The following is a 19,219-nucleotide window of genomic DNA, read 5'->3' as shown; positions in this document are numbered from 1 at the left end:
TTCCTTTTCAACCTTTCACTGAGGGCAGTTGTTACTTCGACCTTGAATGTTAATACAGTCGTGCACCTGTTTCGCGCGTGTGTGTGTGTGAGTGTGTGTGTGTGTGTGTCTCAGTCTGTCACCACGCCAGTGGTACCCAGAATTCTCTGCCTCCTTCCTCTCCGGGAGCAACACAAAGAAATCTGTGTTACCATGCCAACCGATCAAAGCGCCACTCTCCCCCCCCCCACAGAATCCCCCTTTTAACTGCCCGTCCCCTCGCTCGCTCTCTACGACAACAAATGTCTTCAATAAATGTCTCATAAAGTGTCCCTAATAACACTTTAGCCCTCTGCATTTAAGCGCGTTTGAGTGCAAACGGCTGCTGGCATTGTCTCACAAGTTTGTAGAGAACGTAGCCAGAGTAAAAAAAAAAAGAGAATGCATCTACGTCAGTGGGAAATCAAAAGGATACAGATCTTGAATTGTCCCTTGTTTCTGATTCGTCTCCCTTAGACTGTAATGAACAAAAATAATATTTGTCATGATGTTGACTATGCAAAAAAATTAAATAAATATATATATATATAAATATTTGCAGAGTGGTTTAATCCCGTGCTCTGTTGGCCTTTCAGTGAGTTTTTTCCGAGGTGACTGTGAAGCTAAGTCCTCTCTCCCTCTCACCTCAAAGGCACCTCAACGCGGAAAAATAACCTTTTTGTTCTGCTGATACGCCGCTGCCCCCTCGGCGCATGCGTCTCTTTGACAAGCGTGCTACCCACGTGGCACATATTTTCTGTCCTCTGGGGACCATGCTGAGAATTTGCAGCTGCTTGAAGAAAAAACAAATGTCTCCCAGTGACAGGACAGACACTTTCCGACCAGCAGAAAAAAACCAAACAACTAACACAGTGTACAGATAAACGGGGACGCCGGGTTTTTTTTGCAACAAGGACGAGGCATTGATAAACGTATATGTGCCGTATGATTATGATCTATGAAGGTGAATGGAGTGAATATGGTGTACCGGTGAAGGGCATATATGTGTGTGTGTGACCGGTGGTTTTAGTGATAACGGCAAAAATGGCGGGCAAGTGGACGTGTGCGAGCCTGTTCTTTCTTTCCCGCAGGCCTACATGTACGACCAAAACAGGCTTTCCCCGCCCCCCCCCCCCCCCCCCCCCCCCCCCCGCCCGAAAGCCCAGCGCATCCTCCCGCATCGCAAGCATTCCAAACTCCTTCCTCTCCCTCATTTGCCGCTGGAGAGCATCGGCGCCCCCGAGTACCAGTGCGAGTTGCTGTCCGTGGCGCCGCCCCCGAGCGGGAGCGCGATGAACGGCTGGCTGTGGCTGCCACTCACTGCTGGGTAGACGTGGCCGATGGACCCGCTGTGCCGTCCGATGATGATCTCGTCGTCGTCGTCCTCCGTGGTCTTGCGGTAGACGGGGTTGTCGAAGTTCATGCTCTTGGTGTTCTTGCGCCGCCAGTTGCGCCACACCAGGTACCCGCCGGTGCAGAGCAATCCGATGACCACTGTGGCAAGGATAGGGACTGCATGTGTTTAACACACACAACAACAACAGCACACGGCGGGAGCGTTAACACGGCGCAGGGGACACAGAGCGGCGCTTCTGAGCACTCTCTCGCACAGTCGCACCTCGCACGCCGTGGGCCCAGGGCTCATTGTTTCCTGACTCGGTCAGCTGTTTCTCAAGATCAAATGGGAACCTCTAATGTTCGTTGGGGAATAGAATTTATGTTGTGCAGGTATTGAGCGACAAATGTTCAGTCCATCACATTTTCTCTGGCTTTTTATCATGTTTTTTTAAAATATTTTTAATATATATATATATATATATATATATATATATATATGTGTTTTGTATTTATAAGTTTGATATTTATAGAAAATACAAATTGGATTATAAAGATACCATTTTCATTCGGAGCACTGTTTTCTGTGTTTCGATAACATTTTTAAACACAGAAAATTACTTTCTGCTTACTTCTGCTACCGTCGACAAGATACACGGCGCCAATCGGCATCTTCTTGCACTGGAAAGTAAAATGTTTCTGATGACGCCATATTTCTAACAAAAACTAAAGTGTCCATGAGTGATCACAAGGTGATTCCTGTGGGAAACCCTGTCTACCCACCGAGGACTTAGAAGGTAAGACATTTGCCTACAATTTTTTAATATAAATTTGCAAAAGAAACTAAAACAATGAGCCTTCAGACAGAATGAATACATTCTGTCACATTCCCTCTCATACTCAATCGTACAGAATGATCAAAAATACACAAACACGTGCACGACGTGCAAGAAGCCTGCATGCACTGTAACACACACACACACACACACACACACACACACACACACACACACACACACACAAAGACAGATCACGTTTGTTCTTTTAATTCTTGTAGCATTAGGGCTTTTTTGGGGCTTTTCGGAATGAACCACCAGGAAGGTCGCTCGGCTGTAATCAGCATATTCTACTGCTGCTGCATTTGGGCAATGATTTGTAATTTTGCACTCGCCTGGGTTAAAAAAAAAATGAAACAGTATCCGCAGACGTCCTGACGCTGGTGTTTTTGGACGGGGTTATGGGAGGAAATGGGACAAGGGAGAAAGAATACGAAATCATAGGAAGGGAGGAGGAGGAGGGGGGGGCGGGGGCGGGTTGGTGTGTGAAGAGGATTGGAGGATTTGAGATAAGCTCCGTCTCTCTCCTCTCATTACCATATCAGCATGACTGCCAAGCTACCCTGTAGGACCCAACGAGTGGATGTGTGTGTGGACCGAGAGCCCAGCAGCCAAACCAGATGTGCGTCAATGAGGGGAGATAAAACAAGTGTGTGTGTGTGTGTGTGTGTGTGTGTGTGTGTGTGTGTGTCGGGGAGTGCATTTATGTGTGTGTGTGTGTTTGTGTGTGTGTGCGCGCTCAGATCCATACATGTGTCTGCAGCTGCTATGTTAAGCCTCGTCTAATTGCTCCTTTGTTGGACAGGCACTAGAGATCCCTGTAAGAGTGGGCTGGAAACCCCATATCCGCCTTTGTTCTCCTCAAAAATCTCACTGGTTAAAGAAGAAAAACAGAAGCTTTTGTATCATTTAAAATGTTTTCCTCCAATTACAGCGTGGCAAATCGGCCTGACTTCAGCCATTAATCGTCGTTGGGCTGGTGGTTTTTCCCTGGTGGAGCTGTGGGTGGTGCACAAGTGGATCTGAGCGGAGAAATCTGGCCCCTGGCGGACCTCCGCAGTAATTAATGTTTCAAAGCTGGGGGGTTATGGCTGTAGTGAGGGACGGAATGGGGGATGGATTGGAGAGGGTTAACAGTCTCTGGAGTTGTTTTAATGAGCTGATTTCTCAATTGTTGCGAATGAAGAGGGAGAGAGAGAGGGAGGGAGAAAAAAAATTATAGCTTTAAAATGTGCTTGAGTTCCCATAACTAATCAAAGTATTCAATATTAGGGATGAAAGAGATTTCAATTAATGACGTGCTGCTGCTATTGCACATTTAAGTCATTTCTCTGTTATGGTAGGCGTGAAGTTTTTTTTTTGTTTTTTTCATATTTCCGCAAAATTAGATTTTGTTCAGATGTAATAGTACAGACTAACTGTAGTTAGATGGTTTGATTGGAGGAACACCTCGTTCTCTTTGCACACCTGACCCTTTATGGTGCGATGGCATAATAATATTTATCTTTTTTCCACTAAAATGGTTATTTCCTATAGGTCAGACATTTCCGCCGCTCCGGGGGCCAAAAAGCACAATTTCATCTCAATAATCCCCCGTTCACTCCTTCAGATCACACCTTCCTTCTCTAAAACTGATTCCGGCTACTGTGTGACTCAGTCCGCCGGGTCACGGCAATGGGCCAGAGCCCATGGATTGGTTGTTGCGTGAGCGAACTGCACGATCAGCGCGGGCTTAAGGCCCTCGCAGCTGTCCGCGAATTAAATTCTTTCACTCGCTCAAAATATCATTGTTGATGGCACAGTCAAACGTCACAGCTGTGACCGACACAAATTCTTTCTGTTACTACATCTGAAATATGCTCATTTTAATCAGTCAAGTGGGAAGTAGAAACATCCGGTCACACACATGCAGGCACAGAAGCGCGCACACACACACACACACACACACACACACATAGTCAGACACATCTCCAAACACAACGTGCAGGTATCGAGCGACAAGCAGAGACAGAGAAGCGAGGAGGGGAGAAGCAGGCCGGCCGAGAGCGAAGACAACAGCCAGAAAACGGCGAGACAGTTCCCAGAGTACTCACCGATGGGAATGACGATCCCCAGAACGGCCACCGTGATGTTGTTGCCTATGAGGTAGTGGTCGCTCGCAGCTGAGTTGGACAGAAGAAGCAAGAAAAAAGCATAAACAACTAAAGCAAAAAAGTTTGGCTCGCGAGCGCCCCTTCCCCCCGATGGGGGCCTTGCTTCGAGAGAGGGAGGAACTTTGCCGCAGCAGAAAAAGAAACAACGCTGGAAAGCACCGAACATATTAACATCAAATACGGGCGGAGAATCCATCTAGTTTGCACCGGCGGACAGTGGACGATGCTGACGAATCACATCATGCCACATGTGTAAATGCAATGAGATGTTGTTTTTTTTTAATATAAGAGGAGACAAATGCAATTTCAGCCAGCAACGCATCGGACTGCGCACCGATATCAATTCAAAAGGCAAATGGGGATTTCCCCGGGAAGCAAACGCACCACAAAACACGGCGGGAGACTACAAGGTGACCTCGAGCGCGAGCTTCAGTGACAATGACCTTGTGTGGGAGACGCATTCTCATTTTGTCACACAGCATGTCTCCGTGGTGTGTCACAGCGCGCACAGTGGGGACTTATTGTGTCCGCCGCTCCCCTTCGGCCCCAGCGTCGAGGCTTTGGCATTAATCCTGCTCCCAACGCGTCCATCGGCGGCGGGGCTCGGAAACCGAATCACGGCGACGTCGCTCCCGCGCACACCGACCCGGTGGAGACTCGTCCTGGGAGGAGAACGGGACGTGACTGATGGGACACGCCATCGAGGCGTACATCCGAGCTCATGAAAGACGGTCGCACGGAGGACGAGCGGCCCCCTTGATGAACCCCGCACTCAGTCCAGCCATATTTAAATTAAACTACCGTCATGCGTCGGGGTTACCTACGGCACAGTGAACAGTATTACAGTCAACGTCTTCATATTGAGGCACTTGAATTAACAGCCATCCTCCGAATCTTACTGTCGTATATTTCAGCACAGAATTCCCTCCCGCAGTTCCTCCGCAGTGGTTCCAGGGGAAAGTCCTACGTTTGAGACCAGCTTTTTTCTCTCCCTCGCTTGATTTTATTTAAATCAAACAGAGGGGCCTCATTAAGACCGCATAAACTTTGGAATACAAAGTTTATCCGGTCGTGCCTCGAACAGAAACCGCTCTCATTGTGAACCCGTCGCCCGACAGCCGGACGTCACTTTTGCAGTCTCGTCCAGCGCTGCTTAAAGACTGATGACTTGTAACCGGCATCAGCGCCAGCCCGGTTTCACCCGGTTCAACTCCTCGCCCTCACCGTGCCTAGCCGGCGCCGCCGCGCCGCGCACGCGTAAAAGACAGGCCGATGCCGGCGGACCTGACAAAGTGTGCGCACCGAGTCAGAAATGATAGCGCGCCTCGTTCCCCGAAAGAGCAACACCCAGGCCCACCGAAGTGGCGAGACTAGCCGGAGCATCCCTTTCTCTCTCATTTCCCGGAAAGTCACTTCCTCTCTCCTGCGCCCCTTTTCCATCCCGTCTCCTCTCATCCCCATAAATGCTGTTTCTCCCCCGCAGCAGCGCATCGTTCTTTTCTCTGAACTCCCATCGTCCCTGCTCGCAGGCCGGACTGTCATGTTCCTTTAGCTCCCTGTTCACCCTCGTCGCTCCTCCGGCGCCTTTTATTGTTTCACACTCGACCCTTTTCTTATTCCACAATCCCTTAAGATTTACTCCTCGCCCCCTTTTTTTTTCTCCCTCATTTCCCCGCCCTCCTCTCGTCTCTTTCACTTTTTTTTCCTCCAACTCTCGCCGCCCGTTTAAAACTTTCAGTATCCGTCCCCCGCGCACCTTGTTTTTCTTTCCCATCCCTCAGCCTCGCTCCCCGGGTTCCTCGGCGCGATGAGAAATGTCTCTGACGCGAATGCAATAGTGTAAAAATCGGAGTTCAAACGCAGCATGGTGACATTTAGAGGATCGTCGTCCTTCTGTTTAGAGGAGCTGTTTGACATCCACGCTCCTCGTGTTGATGTCTCCATGTAGCCAAGGCTAAAGAGAATAAGAGAGCTGAAAACACTGATTTTCAACAAGAAGATCATGTGGCGTGCGGCGCGGTGGTTTATGATTTTTAGTTGGTTTTTTGTTGTTGTGTTCGCAGCGTTTACTCTCCGCCTCCAAATGCAATTCAGGACTTGGCATGGCTTTGTAAGTCATTGTTAGTGCCGTCGAGTTTCCGCTGTCATTGTTCGTCTGGGCAACAAACTGTAAAAGGAAGAATTATTCCGGCAAAGCTCGGTCGGTGCGAGAACAACCCCCCCCCCCCAAAAAAGAAAGAGCGCGAGAGTGAAAGATAGAGAGAGAGGGCGAGAGAGACAAAGAGAGCGAGGGAGGCTGTCAGAAAGTGAGGATGAGTGATGAGAGGTTTGGAGGCGAGAATGGAGGGGACTTGTCGCTTGTTAGCTCTGACAGCTCTGTTTACACGCTGCTCATGAGGGACGCACAGCAGGCGGACCGAGAGACACACTGGCGGGGGGGTGTGTGTGTGTGTGTGTGTGTGTGTGTGTGTGTTTGCAAGAGGGAAGAGCAAAGAGAGAAAGACGACATACTGTAGAGACGCTGAGAGAGAGAGATGGGGAGACGGAGGGGAAGCCAGAGGAAGGAGGGGGACCGATGTAAGTGGTTGTTTTCAGCTCCATGCTGCTTTAATGGCAGTTGGTAGCTGTAGTGATGGCATACGGAACACACACACACACACACACACACACACACACGCACACTGTATGGTCCCACTCACTTCACACAAACTCAAGCTCCTTCGTCCTCACCTCTGTGGGAGAGGTTGCCGTTGCTCTCTCGCTGAATGCTGTTCGGGGCCACGGGGCCCAACAGCGGCGTGTGTGTGGACGTCGTCGACGCCTTCCTTGTGCTGCTGAACCTGGTCGCCTCTGTGCTGGTGGCGGCGGGGGTCCGAGGCTGCTCCGTGGAGGTGCTCCTGGGTCTCTGGGGAGAGGCCGCCGTTGCCGCCGTCGCCGTCGTCGTCGCCGTCGTCGTCGTCGGGCGTCTGGTCGTGGGCCTCGGCGTGGCGGCGGCAGGGGTGCTGCTGGTGCTTGCGGTGGTACTTGTGGTGGTGGTGGTGGTGGGGGGAGTCGTGGTGGTGGACACGGTTGTGCTCGTCGCCGTGGTGCTTGTTGTAGTGGTTGCCGTGGCGGCGCTGGTGGTTGGTGCAGCTGTCGTGGTTGTTCTGGGTCGGACTGCACGCGAAACACGGAACAAAGACAATCGTCAGCACTCGGGATTTCGACAAGCACATCACAACGGCGCTTTCACTCTCCGTAGTGTTCCGGCTGTTTGCATCATTAAAAACAGCATGTACTGTAGCAGGAAATCAAAATAAACAGATGAAGACATGCTGGTTTAAAAAAGAGCTGGTGATAAAATACATAAAATACAAATTAAATAATAGTCAGGAAATGTTTTGTCATAAAGTAGGGCAAAACCACAAAATCATAAATACTGTAAAGTCATTGAAAGGATATTCCAAACAATAACTGTGTTACCGTGTGTACAGTATAACAAAAAATTGTAATAAATGATTGCACTGAAAGTCAGATAAATATAATAGCAAAAGATCTTATTATCTATCAAGTGTGACTCAATGGCTAACGTGGCTGCTCTGCTCAGCTATTACTTTCCCCACAATTTTTAAATATGGTCATACCTTTCTGTTTGTGTTATTAGGCAACTGAAAGACAGTATAAAAAGTGATTCGATGTGGGGGGAGGGTATACTGACTGCGTGGTGGCCTACATACTGTACATCATCTGCCTTTCCCTCTTTCCCTCTTTCCCTCTTTCCCTCTTTCCCCCTTTTTTCCCTTTTTCTCACCTGCTCAAACACGAGGTACAAAACAAAAGGGGGGGGGGGGGGGGAATGCATTAAGGACAACTGCTTAACTATTAACTGTATCCAGACCGGGGGCAGGCTGAGTGGTGAAATAAGGTCAGAGAAAACGGTGAAGGTGGGTTGGGGGCACGAGTCAGCTGGGGGGGGGTGACAGAAGTTGGGAAGAGCTCACATGGGAATACCACTACAGGAAGACTCTAGTTCTGACTCCGATAAAGACTAGAGCTGCAACAGTTAATATATGAATCGATTAGTAATGGATTACTAAATGAATCGCCAACTATTTTAAGTCGTACGAATTCTCTGATTTCAGATTCTTAAATGTGAATATTTTCTGGTTTCTTTGCTCCTCTATGACAATAAACTAAATATCTTTGGTGTGTGGACAAATCAAAACATCATCTTGGAGTTTTGGGGAAACCCGATTCACAACTTAACTACATTTTATGGACCAAACTACTAATTGATCAATCGAGGAAATAATGGACAGATTAATCGATCATGAAAATAATCGTTGGTTGCAGGCATAATAAAGACATTAACCAGTTTGGTACGTTTCCCCACAGCCATCCACGTGTAAGAAACCCCTCAAATGTACTGAATAGTTTAAAGCGGAACATTTATTTATAGATATCTATAAATACTTCATATTCGTGGTGGATTCCCGTTAGCAGTGAGTGAAACTCCACTCCAGTTAAATATCCTTCTGGCGTGTGACTCTTTCACGTCACCGGTGACGTGACAGCGATGCGGACTTCAAGTGGGCGGGGCTCGTGGACTGGCTGCGTGGTTTTATCGGTGCGCGGTGCGGCCGACTTACCGATGGCACAGCGCCTCATGTCCGGCCCCAGCTCCGTGCCTTCGGGGCAGGCACAGGTGTACTTGGGGGAGTGGTCCGTGATCTGCGGGGCCTTCAGGCAGAGGTACTCACAGCCACCGTTGGGCAGACTGCCCATGTTACAGGTGTCAGGGGCTGGAGGGGAGACACAAGCGGACGTCACACGAGGATTACGAGGACTGAATAGAAAGGAAGAAAAACATGTTATGAATCAAAGACAGAGGCGCCGTTTTGGGTCCCAACTCCACTTTGAACTTAGCAGTGTCGCCAGCGCCATCTTGGTATTTTGAAACAAGAAAGAAATATATGTATTTGGAGGAGTGGGTGGTGGGCCCGACTGAGAGGTCGTCCACGACACGTCTACCGACCGATTGGCCGGTACCAGCTGTCAGTCACGTTGTATCCACGCCCCAATGCATACGGTGCTTTATCGTCAATTTAACGTCAAAATGAGCATCACGCTGTATTGAGGAAGACTTGAAACTCGCGATTGAGACCGTAACGTCCTCAGGCGAATGCTTACTGAGAAAAAGGATCAGAGCGACATAAAAACAAACGGCAGAACTTTCACAGTATTCTATTTAGGAACATGTTTCCTTTCCACAGCCCCTTTTTTCTGCTCCAGTGAAGAGATGCTCAGGTTAAGACAAGGGTCTCTACACTTTCCTTTTTCTTCTTCTTCTTCTTCTTCTTCAAAAAATCTCTCTACCCAAATGAAAAATTTACATGTTGCTTCCCAACTCGAGAGTCATGCAAAAACATTGCTCCTCTTGCCAATGTGGGGGGAGTGCACCAGAAATTAGGTCAGGTCGCGGTCGACTCTGCCTACTGACTTGGCGCGTGGCGGCACATCAGAGGAACCGTCGGGGGAAGAAGCGACGCCGCTCGCGACGCACAGTGAGAATTTAATAATCTGGGAATGCGTGTGTTGCTTCAGTGTACAGAATCCCCCGACGAATCTCTGCACAACCAGCACAGTAGAAAAATAAGGAACAGTTCTCTAAATGAAATTCTTAGGAGCTCCAGATATACCTGCTTTCCATATTAATAAGAAATGAAGCTTTTTTGGGAACGCCGTGATACACTCTGACAACATATTTAAATTGTATAGTGGCAGAAAAAAGGGGGGGGGGGGGGAGTGGAAATAGAGAAAAGGTGACACCTGTTGGATGAAGATGGGAAGAAAGGATGTGATGACGGAAAGTAAAGGTAAAGAAAACTGAAAGATTGTAAAGGGCTGAGACTAAAACATCTGGAAAACGATGTTTTCTGAAGTTGCAATAGCTCCGCTGCGCCCCCTGCTCTCCTTCTGCACCGTCTCCCTTAGGTGTAGGAGAAGAACAACAACAACAAAAAAAAGGGAAACCTGGGCTTCAAAGCACAGCTGGACGGATAAAAAAAAAAAAAAGTAGATAAATAATAAAAAAGGCCGAACAAAGAGAGGATAGGGAGAGCGGCTCTTTCTGTGTGAAGTGTGTCAAAAAAAGATGGGCACGTGTTGAATGGGGTCACCAGAGGATATTATGGTACCATGCTTTGATGTATGGAGTTGTTGGTTTGGTTTTGCTTAGATACACGTAGAGTATTAACTGACGGACTGAAACTGATGTGAAAAGTAGAGAGAGAAAAAGATAACAAAAGAAAAAATAAATGGAAAAATGTTTCATGGCTTCCTCTTGTCGGGATTTTTGGAGAAAACACGCAACATTTTTTTGCGATGATTCTTTGAGCAGAACTCTTGATTTATTAATGAGAGAACGCGATAAGCTCCCCACTGACGCCCGGACGAGACTGCTTTGAGCTCTGGGCGAGGGCAGAAAACAAGGCACGAAAACACACTCACGGAAACAAATAGCTTGAACACACTGTCAAACACGCCAAAGCGCATACACACACACGAACACACACACACAAACACACACACACACACACACACACACACACACACACACACGAACACACACACACACACACACACACACACACGAACACACACACACAAACACACACACACACACACACACACACACACACACACACGAACACCAACGAACACGAACGAACATGAACGAACACACACACACACACACACACAAACACACGAACACACACACACACGCACACAAACACACACACACACACACGAACACCAACGAACACCAACGAACACGAACGAACACACACACACACACACACAAACACACGAACACACACACACACACGCACACAAACACACACACACACACACACACACACACACACACACACACACACACACACACACACACACACACACACACACACACACACACACACACACACACACACACACAGATCCATTAAACACATTCTTTGACATACCCGACATACTCCTATCAATGCAATCACAAATATTCTGTTATTTCATTGTTTTGGACAGATTTGACAAGATACCCTATAATTCAAGGGTTCTGTTAGCGAGGAGCAATATAGAGAGATGTAAATATTAAACTTCATTTTGTGAACGGTTCATGGAGCTGCCGTGATCAGAGGCCATTATTCACACTTTTGCAATGCAAGCCTGTCACCTGTAGCTCCTCGTCCTATTGGTCTGCTGTGTGTGTGCGTGTGCCCTAGAAATGATCAACACTGTACCATCAACAAAACAAACAACATATGTCCGTGTCATAGCTGCTGTCTGATTTAGCATCTTTCCTGCGCGTCTTACCCTTCGGCTGCCTCTGCTCGTGGAACACCACTAGGTCCAGGGGGTTGTTGAGGTGCTCTGCCACCTTCGCGACGTCATGCCCCGTCAGTCTGTTGGCGCTGTATATCGCTTCGTCCTCCAAGTCTGTCCAGTAGATGCGATCCTGCATAGAAGGAAGACGAAGAGTAAGAGTAAGAGTGCACACCATGTGATGTTGAACCCTAAAAGGCCTTCACACACCGGCGGCGTAACAAACAAACTAAATACAAATCCATAAAATGATGTTGATCCGCAGCTATTTATTAACGTCTTTCTTCACAGTGAAAAATCGGAATTCAAACTCCGCCTTAAAAGAAAGAAGTTACTGTTTTCGCCGTATAATATTTGTGTCATGTGTGAAAGTGCTCCCAAAGAAGAAGATTTGTTGTGACTCAGCCTCGCGTGCTCCTTATTTCCAAAATGTAAATGTATCCCATGTGAACATTTAACATCGTCTGCACACTGCTGCAATATGTTTATTTAGAATGAATGGCATTTGGTTTGCCAATATGATAAACAGTTAATTGTCCAAGGAAACGGCACAGGGGAATCCTGCAAGACTTGAAAGGGTAACAGCAAACACACGCTCCAGTTTGCTGCAGATCCCAACACTGACTGTTCAATTAAATCCACATGCGCTTAAATTTACCAACTTTGTTATATTTAATGTATTTGATGGGGGGGGGGGATCTTATTACTGCACGTGTGAAAACACTTCCCCAGGGTGTTGAGTCAAAGTTATATTAAAGAAAGTCATGGCTGCCTAAAAATCAACCAGACCTGGTAATGTTATTGAGATATTTTCTCTACGACTATCTATGCCCACTTTCCGCTCTTGGCCGTTTGGTCTTTATGTTCATCACAAATCACCAAGGTTACATCTCTCATGACTCACGCGTTACGTCCCGAGGGGGATGATTTAATGGTTCCCGTCAGGCCTCCGCGGAAGCTTCCCATGCAAAACAAACGAGTCTATAATGCTTCATGGGCTATGTGTCATCGCGAGTAAGAGATATCGCCCCCAGAGAGCTTCATGAACTCTGCCCATTTCTTCGTCTGTGTCGATCTTCCTCTCGGATGCCTGCAGAGAACGCCTCGGCTCGAGAATCGTCGCCTCGTCGCCTCGTCTGTCTGAGCTGAACCTTCCTCACTGAGAAGAACTGGATCCAAACACTTCATTAAGTCACTGGTGCTGCATATGGCGAAATGGTACATCATTTGTAAGTGTATTTGGACTTCCAGCTGCTGGTGTATACACACCCTTTCTGCTTTGTCATTATTTAAAAGACCCTTTACTAAAGTAGAAAAAAATGACTTGATCCTCCATTAGATGCTCTCATTCACAAAGAAGTAAACGCAGCGAGCTCAGACCAGCGATGCTATTCTCTCATCGTTGCCCCGTTGATTCACTCCCCATCCGTTTCTCCTCCGCTCCCTAACACCCCTTCACAACGCTCTCCGGTGACACGACCGGGTGTCGGGATACAAGCACATCGTGGTTTCCACGGCAACTGCAGCGACATCAATTGAGCGAAACGCAGGAAAATGATAGCGGAAGAAAGCTGAGATCAGATTTTTTTATCATTCAGCCGAGTCTGTGTTTAGAGATTTAGGGTTTCAATGAAAAGGTCAAGGACCTGCGAGGGGTCCAACCACAGATTTGTCCAGTGTGTGTGTGTGTGTGTGTGTGTGTGTGTGTGTGCATATGAGCGGGAATGCGATTTAAGCGCGAGTCACTGCTGTAATCCATGCTCTCAGTTTATGCTGGGTTATCGGTGGGCGTTAAACTTTCTCTCACCTTTTTCCTTCTCCATCTTTTCACCGAGCTCCCTATCGCCCCCCCCCCCCCCGTCTCTCCGACTCACATAACCTTTACTCATCTGACAGCGGTGCGGGGGAAAAAAATGAAAGACAAATATCATCCACGGGGATGAAACAACACTGAAACCTATCACTCCATCTCTCCCCTTTTGTCTTTGTCCTCGTGCGCACGTCTCTCTCTCTCTCTCTCTCTCTCGGCCTCTCTGTCAGCCTCTCCCTCTGTTTTCCCCATCTCACTCTCTCCTCTGTCAGTCTTCCGCATCTGTCGCTTTTTTTCCCCCTCCCCGCCACCGTAAGAGCTTCAAAAGGAAAAAGCAGGCCCGAGCGGGTCTCTGCAGGATCCCAGGTGAATCCCTTTCTTTGAGTTCAAGGATAGAGCAGATCGAGCTCTCCTGAACGCGAGCCTGCGTCGCATCCCTTCAGTCAGCGCTGTCCGTCTGTGGTCGTCACGGAGATGACAGTGCGCCGCATCTGGATGGACGCGAAGTCGCGGGGGGAACAACCCCTTGATGATTTTGTCATGATTCTGTACCAGAAGAACAAATGCTCGGGCCTTGCCCCCCCCCCCCGACACATCGGCCTGATGAGCGTTTCGGGGCCTCTCCTGTCGACTTAGATGTCGTGCCAGAAAAGTACAAATGAAAGCTGGAACAAAGCCGAGCCACTCGACTGTTTGAAGCCTTTGATTTTTTTTTTTTGTCTTGGGTTTGACATGTTTTCTTTGTCGCGTCCAACGGCGAGTTGTGAAATATTAGCGTGGGCTTGGTGTTAGATCTGTGTATGAATCAAGTATTTTATTAAGAGAGATTTTCTGTTAATCTCTGCCGAGCTTCAACTACGGAAGAGTATTAGGGCCAGGCGTGAGAGAACCTTGCGTGAGAGAACCTTGCATTTCGAGAATAAAGCTGAAATGTTGAGAACATTTCGAATTTATTCTCGACATTTTAACTTAAATGTCGACATTTCGATTTTGTTCTCGAAACGTTAAATGAATAAATACATGAAAATCTTCAACACAGAGTATTGTGCCTGTTTTCACTTGAACCTGCTCAGACCCCTGTCCTGCTGCGTGGGCGTGGCTGGTCCGTGCTCCAGTCCGTGAGCACTGACCAGCTCTCGCCGACAACATCTCTTCATTGCAGCAATATGACCTGTTTATGTAAAGTTAACGCAAGTAAACGTAAATATGGTATTATTTAATAGGACCTGTTTGGATGCTGAGCTTTTAAAACCTGTGTAAATCCTCCTACTGTGTCGAGTTCATGACAAAAGGACAAACGCCTTTTATCAGTTTTTTTTCCCCCTCTCTCTTCCTGGTCGTATTTTATCGCTTTCAAGCGCCCCTCCCGGCATCTTGCTCCCAAACACATCTCATCTTCTCTTCTATCCCCTCGAGTCACACAAAAGGGGAATAAAGAAATAATGCGATGATACTAAAGCTAAAAAAAGACACAACATTACTCTCCGCACGTCCGTGCGATCTACATTTCCTCGGGGGCTCGGAGTCTTGGCAGGGGGTGGACGCAGACTGGGAGGGTTTGTACGTGTGTGTGTGTGTGTGTGTGTGTGTGTGTGTGTGTGTGTTTGGCGGTGGCGTGTTGAGACTTTGATAAACTACAGGAACTCTGTCTCTTTCCCTCCGCGGTGTTGAGGAAAAAAATAAGATCGATACATTAGTACTAATGTGAAGTGTACGGATGATTCGTGAATCCAGCGACACACAGGAACATGAGGTGCAGACACAATACCTCATATCTGTCAAATGCTCAAATATAAAGCTTCTGTACAGTAAAATTTGATCGACTCTGAGGATTTCATGACAGTGCACACAATCTGCTCACAATTTGACCAAATCCAATTTTTTTAGCAGCTGGAACCGGGAATCAGTTTGACAGTTTTGCCTCGAAAAAAATAAATAAAAATAAATAATAATAATGTCCATTTATCAAATAGTTACCGCAGCTCAAGTACGGCTCGTTCCCGTCCGCTGGGACACTTGAAATATAACTGTACTGCGGCTGAGATCCAGACCTCATTAAAAATGATGCGATGTTTAGTAGTAAGACGATAGATAAGACACTTGTTGGGTATCCCATAATAATCTGATTGATAAATGACCTCTTGTGATAGGTTTACTGTATCCACGTGTGTGCCAACGAGAGTTGTGTCAGGACATGAGCAGCCATGCGTGTCTTTAGTTATCGGATATGATCTGTATGGAGCTTCGTGTCCTAAACAGATTAAAGAGTTGTTGGTGATGATCGTAGGAATCATGAGCTTCGGCTTCAGCCTACACTTCTTTGGTGGAACTCCAATATCATCAGGTGTGAGTGATGGGTAAGGACATATTGTGTTTGCAGCAGATGTTCATCAGACCAAAATAAAGATCAAATCGATTCATATGTGGAAAACATTCTTATCAACATCCTCATGTCCACAAAATGCTTTCACCATGATCGGATGGAAAAGGTAAAGCGTGTTCCACAGAGAACGAGGCTCTGAGAGAAGCTAATTTCCCAGATAAGACGAAGACTAAATTGAACGAGCAAGGAAAAGGTTCAGCGTCTCAGTTCACAACTTGAACCGAGAAACTCGTTAAATTTGTTTCTGTATCATAACCAGAACAGAACGGAGACCAGAAGAGCTGAGGGCCATTAATCTCCAGGGAAGGGAACTTTCACTGGTGCCCGGGAAACGTTGGTTTTAGTCATCTCTTTTACACACACACACACGCACGCACGCACGCACGCACGCACGCACGCACGCACGCACGCACGCAACTGGACATGATGGATGTCCCCTCTTCCCTTTGCTTCTCATCATCGCGGTGTGTGTTGCTGACCACGTTTTCCCTCTTTCTTCCCCTCTCGTTCTCGTCGCCACCTCCCGCACCATCTGCACTCGACGGGCTCCCGCACACCGACTCAATAAATACCCTCAAATTGGTTTTCATTGATTGCCGTACTCAACTGTGACTCTACGCTCGCTGGCCTTTAGAAAAATGATTATCCCCCGGGTCTACCCTGCTACTGTACCTTTAGAAACATCCCCATCTCTTATTTCTTCAGAGTCAATCGATGCTCGTCCACCGGCGTCTTTAAGCTCCCCCCACCGCTCGCTGCAAGGACGTCCTGTCGATACCAGTGTGTGCTTCATACAGGAACGAGGAACGCTACAGGTGGCCCATAAAGTCATATAGTATTCATCGAGAACGCGTAGACAATCCTACCGTCAAATATAAACACAACAGCAAAAACTCACGTCTAAAAAGCATAAATTTAGCATCAACCTCGTCTTTTCCTTGTCCTCACACCAGCACTGCCAAGTGTTTGCAGAAAAACTCCATGCCAGGTTCCAGGACGGGAAAAATAAATAAATATATCTATATTTCATCTTCAAGGTTGTTGTTATCGACTCCTTTTTATTTTTAAGTTACTGAGCTCAGCTTCATTTGAGAAGTTTCACGCAAGCTGGACTGAAATGAATTTGACCCTCTCGCGAAAACAGTTTGTATTATTTATTTATTTATTGTTTTTTATATATTTTTATATGTTTCTTGATTTAACACTAGCCCCCCAACCCTTACGTGCACTCATAAAGCATATTTTGATGATTTTTAACAGTCCAGTGTTCAATCCCAACAGGAAAGAGCAAAAAATCCGTTTTCAAAACAATCTCTGATTTAAACTGCTCTCACCACATGATGATTGGGAATTATGAATCATGTATTACCAATCGGATGCAAGAGTTTCTGTGTATTGTGTAACACAACATGACATTTGTATGACATGAACGCAATGACTGCCCAGAAGGTAGAAAATGAAAAACGTCAATGCTTTGGAAAATGAACTAAGAAATAACTCGCTTTTTGTAGTTTATGGGGTGATAAAAAAAAAGAGAAGGTGTATTGCAACTGCCCGTGTGAACGAGTTACCAGCAGTTTGACAGACCAAAGCTTTTTTCACCGGCACCACATCACTTGTTGCACTGAAAACAGCGGCTGTATTTTAAATCTCATCCTCTCGCGTACCTCGAACACAGAGAGGGCAAACGGGTGTCCCAGGTGGTGATGGGACGACAGCAGCACTTTGCGGTTGTCTCCGTTCAGGTCCACGCTGGACAGCAGGTGCAGCTTGGAGTCCACCCAGTACAGACGCCGATTGGACAAGTCTGAAAATGAGAGAGAGAGAGAGAGAGAGAGAGAGAGGTCAGTCGAAGTGAAAAAGGCCTCGGGGTGAGAGGTGTATGAATGCGGTGGCCCAGCGGCTGCACCATCAATCTTCTTTGACCTGACAGCTGAGAGCCTGCGCTGAGAAAACACAGATGTGATTGTAATATTGCCGCTTGACTACTTTGCGGGGGGGAAAATATATATATATATATATATATACACACGTGCCCTTGAGCAACTTGATTAGTCCTGCTGGACTTTTTTTTGCAGTCTTCCAATACTGTTTCCATTCGGCACTCGAGTGCCTTTGCCTCTAAAGAGTGGTGTGGTGGGTATATATATATATATAAAAAAAAAAAAGACGATTTCATTGTATTCGACAGCAAAGGACAGAATCCCAATGTGAACTTTGCTTTCATAAGCTCCAAGGATCATTGGCGTGGACGTTTTATTTGATCTCCAAGATCGATAATCACATCCGCCTGCATATTTTACACACGGTCTACGACTTTGTTTCTGCCATTTTAACCACCAGCAGAGGTGAAGAAGCTCCACCAGTCGGCAACAGTGTCTCACCAGAAGGGAATGAGAACACTGACTCCCACGTAACAAAGCGAGCAACCTGAAAAAAAAAAGGCCCTGCTCCAACACGAGGCCGAATAGAAACCGAGAGCAATTTTCATTCATAACTTGGCCCCTCCGGACTCAAGACAATCATCTGCTCTGTTCTCGGTCGCCGTTTTTTTTCTTCTGGAAATCAATGTCCATGGGAAAATAATTCAACACCCCCTCCCACGAGCATCGTGGTGCAACTCTTTGCCCGGCTCTCTCCGCCGCCTCGCTCCCAGAGGGAAAAAAATCAAAATAATTTGTTTTCATACAGATGCAGTGGCACCTCAATTCCGCAGAGCGCGGCGACCGCGTGCCTCTCTCTCTCTCTCCCTCCACAGGCGAGGGCGGCCGAGAGAAAGATTGGCCGCGGCCGCCGAGGGAGTTGAATGGGATGATGGGAGGTATCGATGGCGCACGGCGCCTGGCTTATTAATTCGGGAGGCCCCGCGCGTTCCGCCGGGCTTGATTGATGAGAGCCAGACACAAACTGAGCTATAACAATAAGAACTACTCAGGGGTTGCAACAACCCTCGGCGGCTTTCCTCTCTCAACTCTCGCCGCTCGTCTCTCTTTGTTTCTCTCCGTCCTTCTCTGGGCTCTATTTTTTCTCCCTCTCTCTCTCCACTTGAGTTTTTTTTTTTTATGAAAGTGCTCTCAGAGCCGACTGCTTTTCCTAACGCTGTACATCATTGTATAGTTCACGCAGCCTTTCGTTTTGTTCCCCCCCTTACCCAGCGTGATGCCGTTGGGCCACTCGATGTGCTCCGACACCAGGACTTGTCGGTCCACTCCGTTCGTCCCGGCCTTCTCGATTTTGGCCTGACCGCCCCAGTCCGACCAGTACATGAACCTGTGGGAAGACATGCGGACGCGTTAAGACACTGGCTGCACTAAGTCACACA

At 47.4% G+C, this 19,219-nt stretch overlaps 1 protein-coding gene across 4 annotated transcripts in view; it reads right to left on the bottom strand.

Annotated features, from left to right (window-relative positions):
- lrp8 (low density lipoprotein receptor-related protein 8, apolipoprotein e receptor) overlaps positions 1-19,219 on the bottom strand; it is a 150,385-nt gene that overhangs the window by 4,806 nt on the left and 126,360 nt on the right. Inside the window, exons 12-18 of one of the 4 annotated variants that reach the window (XM_035648150.2) lie at positions 19,049-19,167; positions 17,565-17,704; positions 11,696-11,837; positions 8,971-9,123; positions 7,073-7,498; positions 4,283-4,351; positions 1,340-1,530 (exon numbers count right to left, since the gene is read on the bottom strand). In XM_035648150.2, the coding sequence (XP_035504043.2) occupies positions 1,340-1,530; positions 4,283-4,351; positions 7,073-7,498; positions 8,971-9,123; positions 11,696-11,837; positions 17,565-17,704; positions 19,049-19,167 (1,240 nt within the window). Of the gene's footprint in view, positions 1-1,184; positions 1,531-4,282; positions 4,352-7,072; positions 7,499-8,970; positions 9,124-11,695; positions 11,838-17,564; positions 17,705-19,048; positions 19,168-19,219 lie in introns of those variants that run through there. The other 3 variants (XM_035648151.2, XM_047336906.1, XM_047336907.1) reach the window with 3 other exon arrangements.

This window comes from Scophthalmus maximus, chromosome 13 (assembly GCF_022379125.1).
Source record: "Scophthalmus maximus strain ysfricsl-2021 chromosome 13, ASM2237912v1, whole genome shotgun sequence".
Lineage (NCBI taxonomy): Eukaryota > Metazoa > Chordata > Actinopteri > Pleuronectiformes > Scophthalmidae > Scophthalmus > Scophthalmus maximus.
Note: the sequence above shows the minus strand (reverse complement) of the source record. Positions and strands in the feature narration are given on the sequence as shown.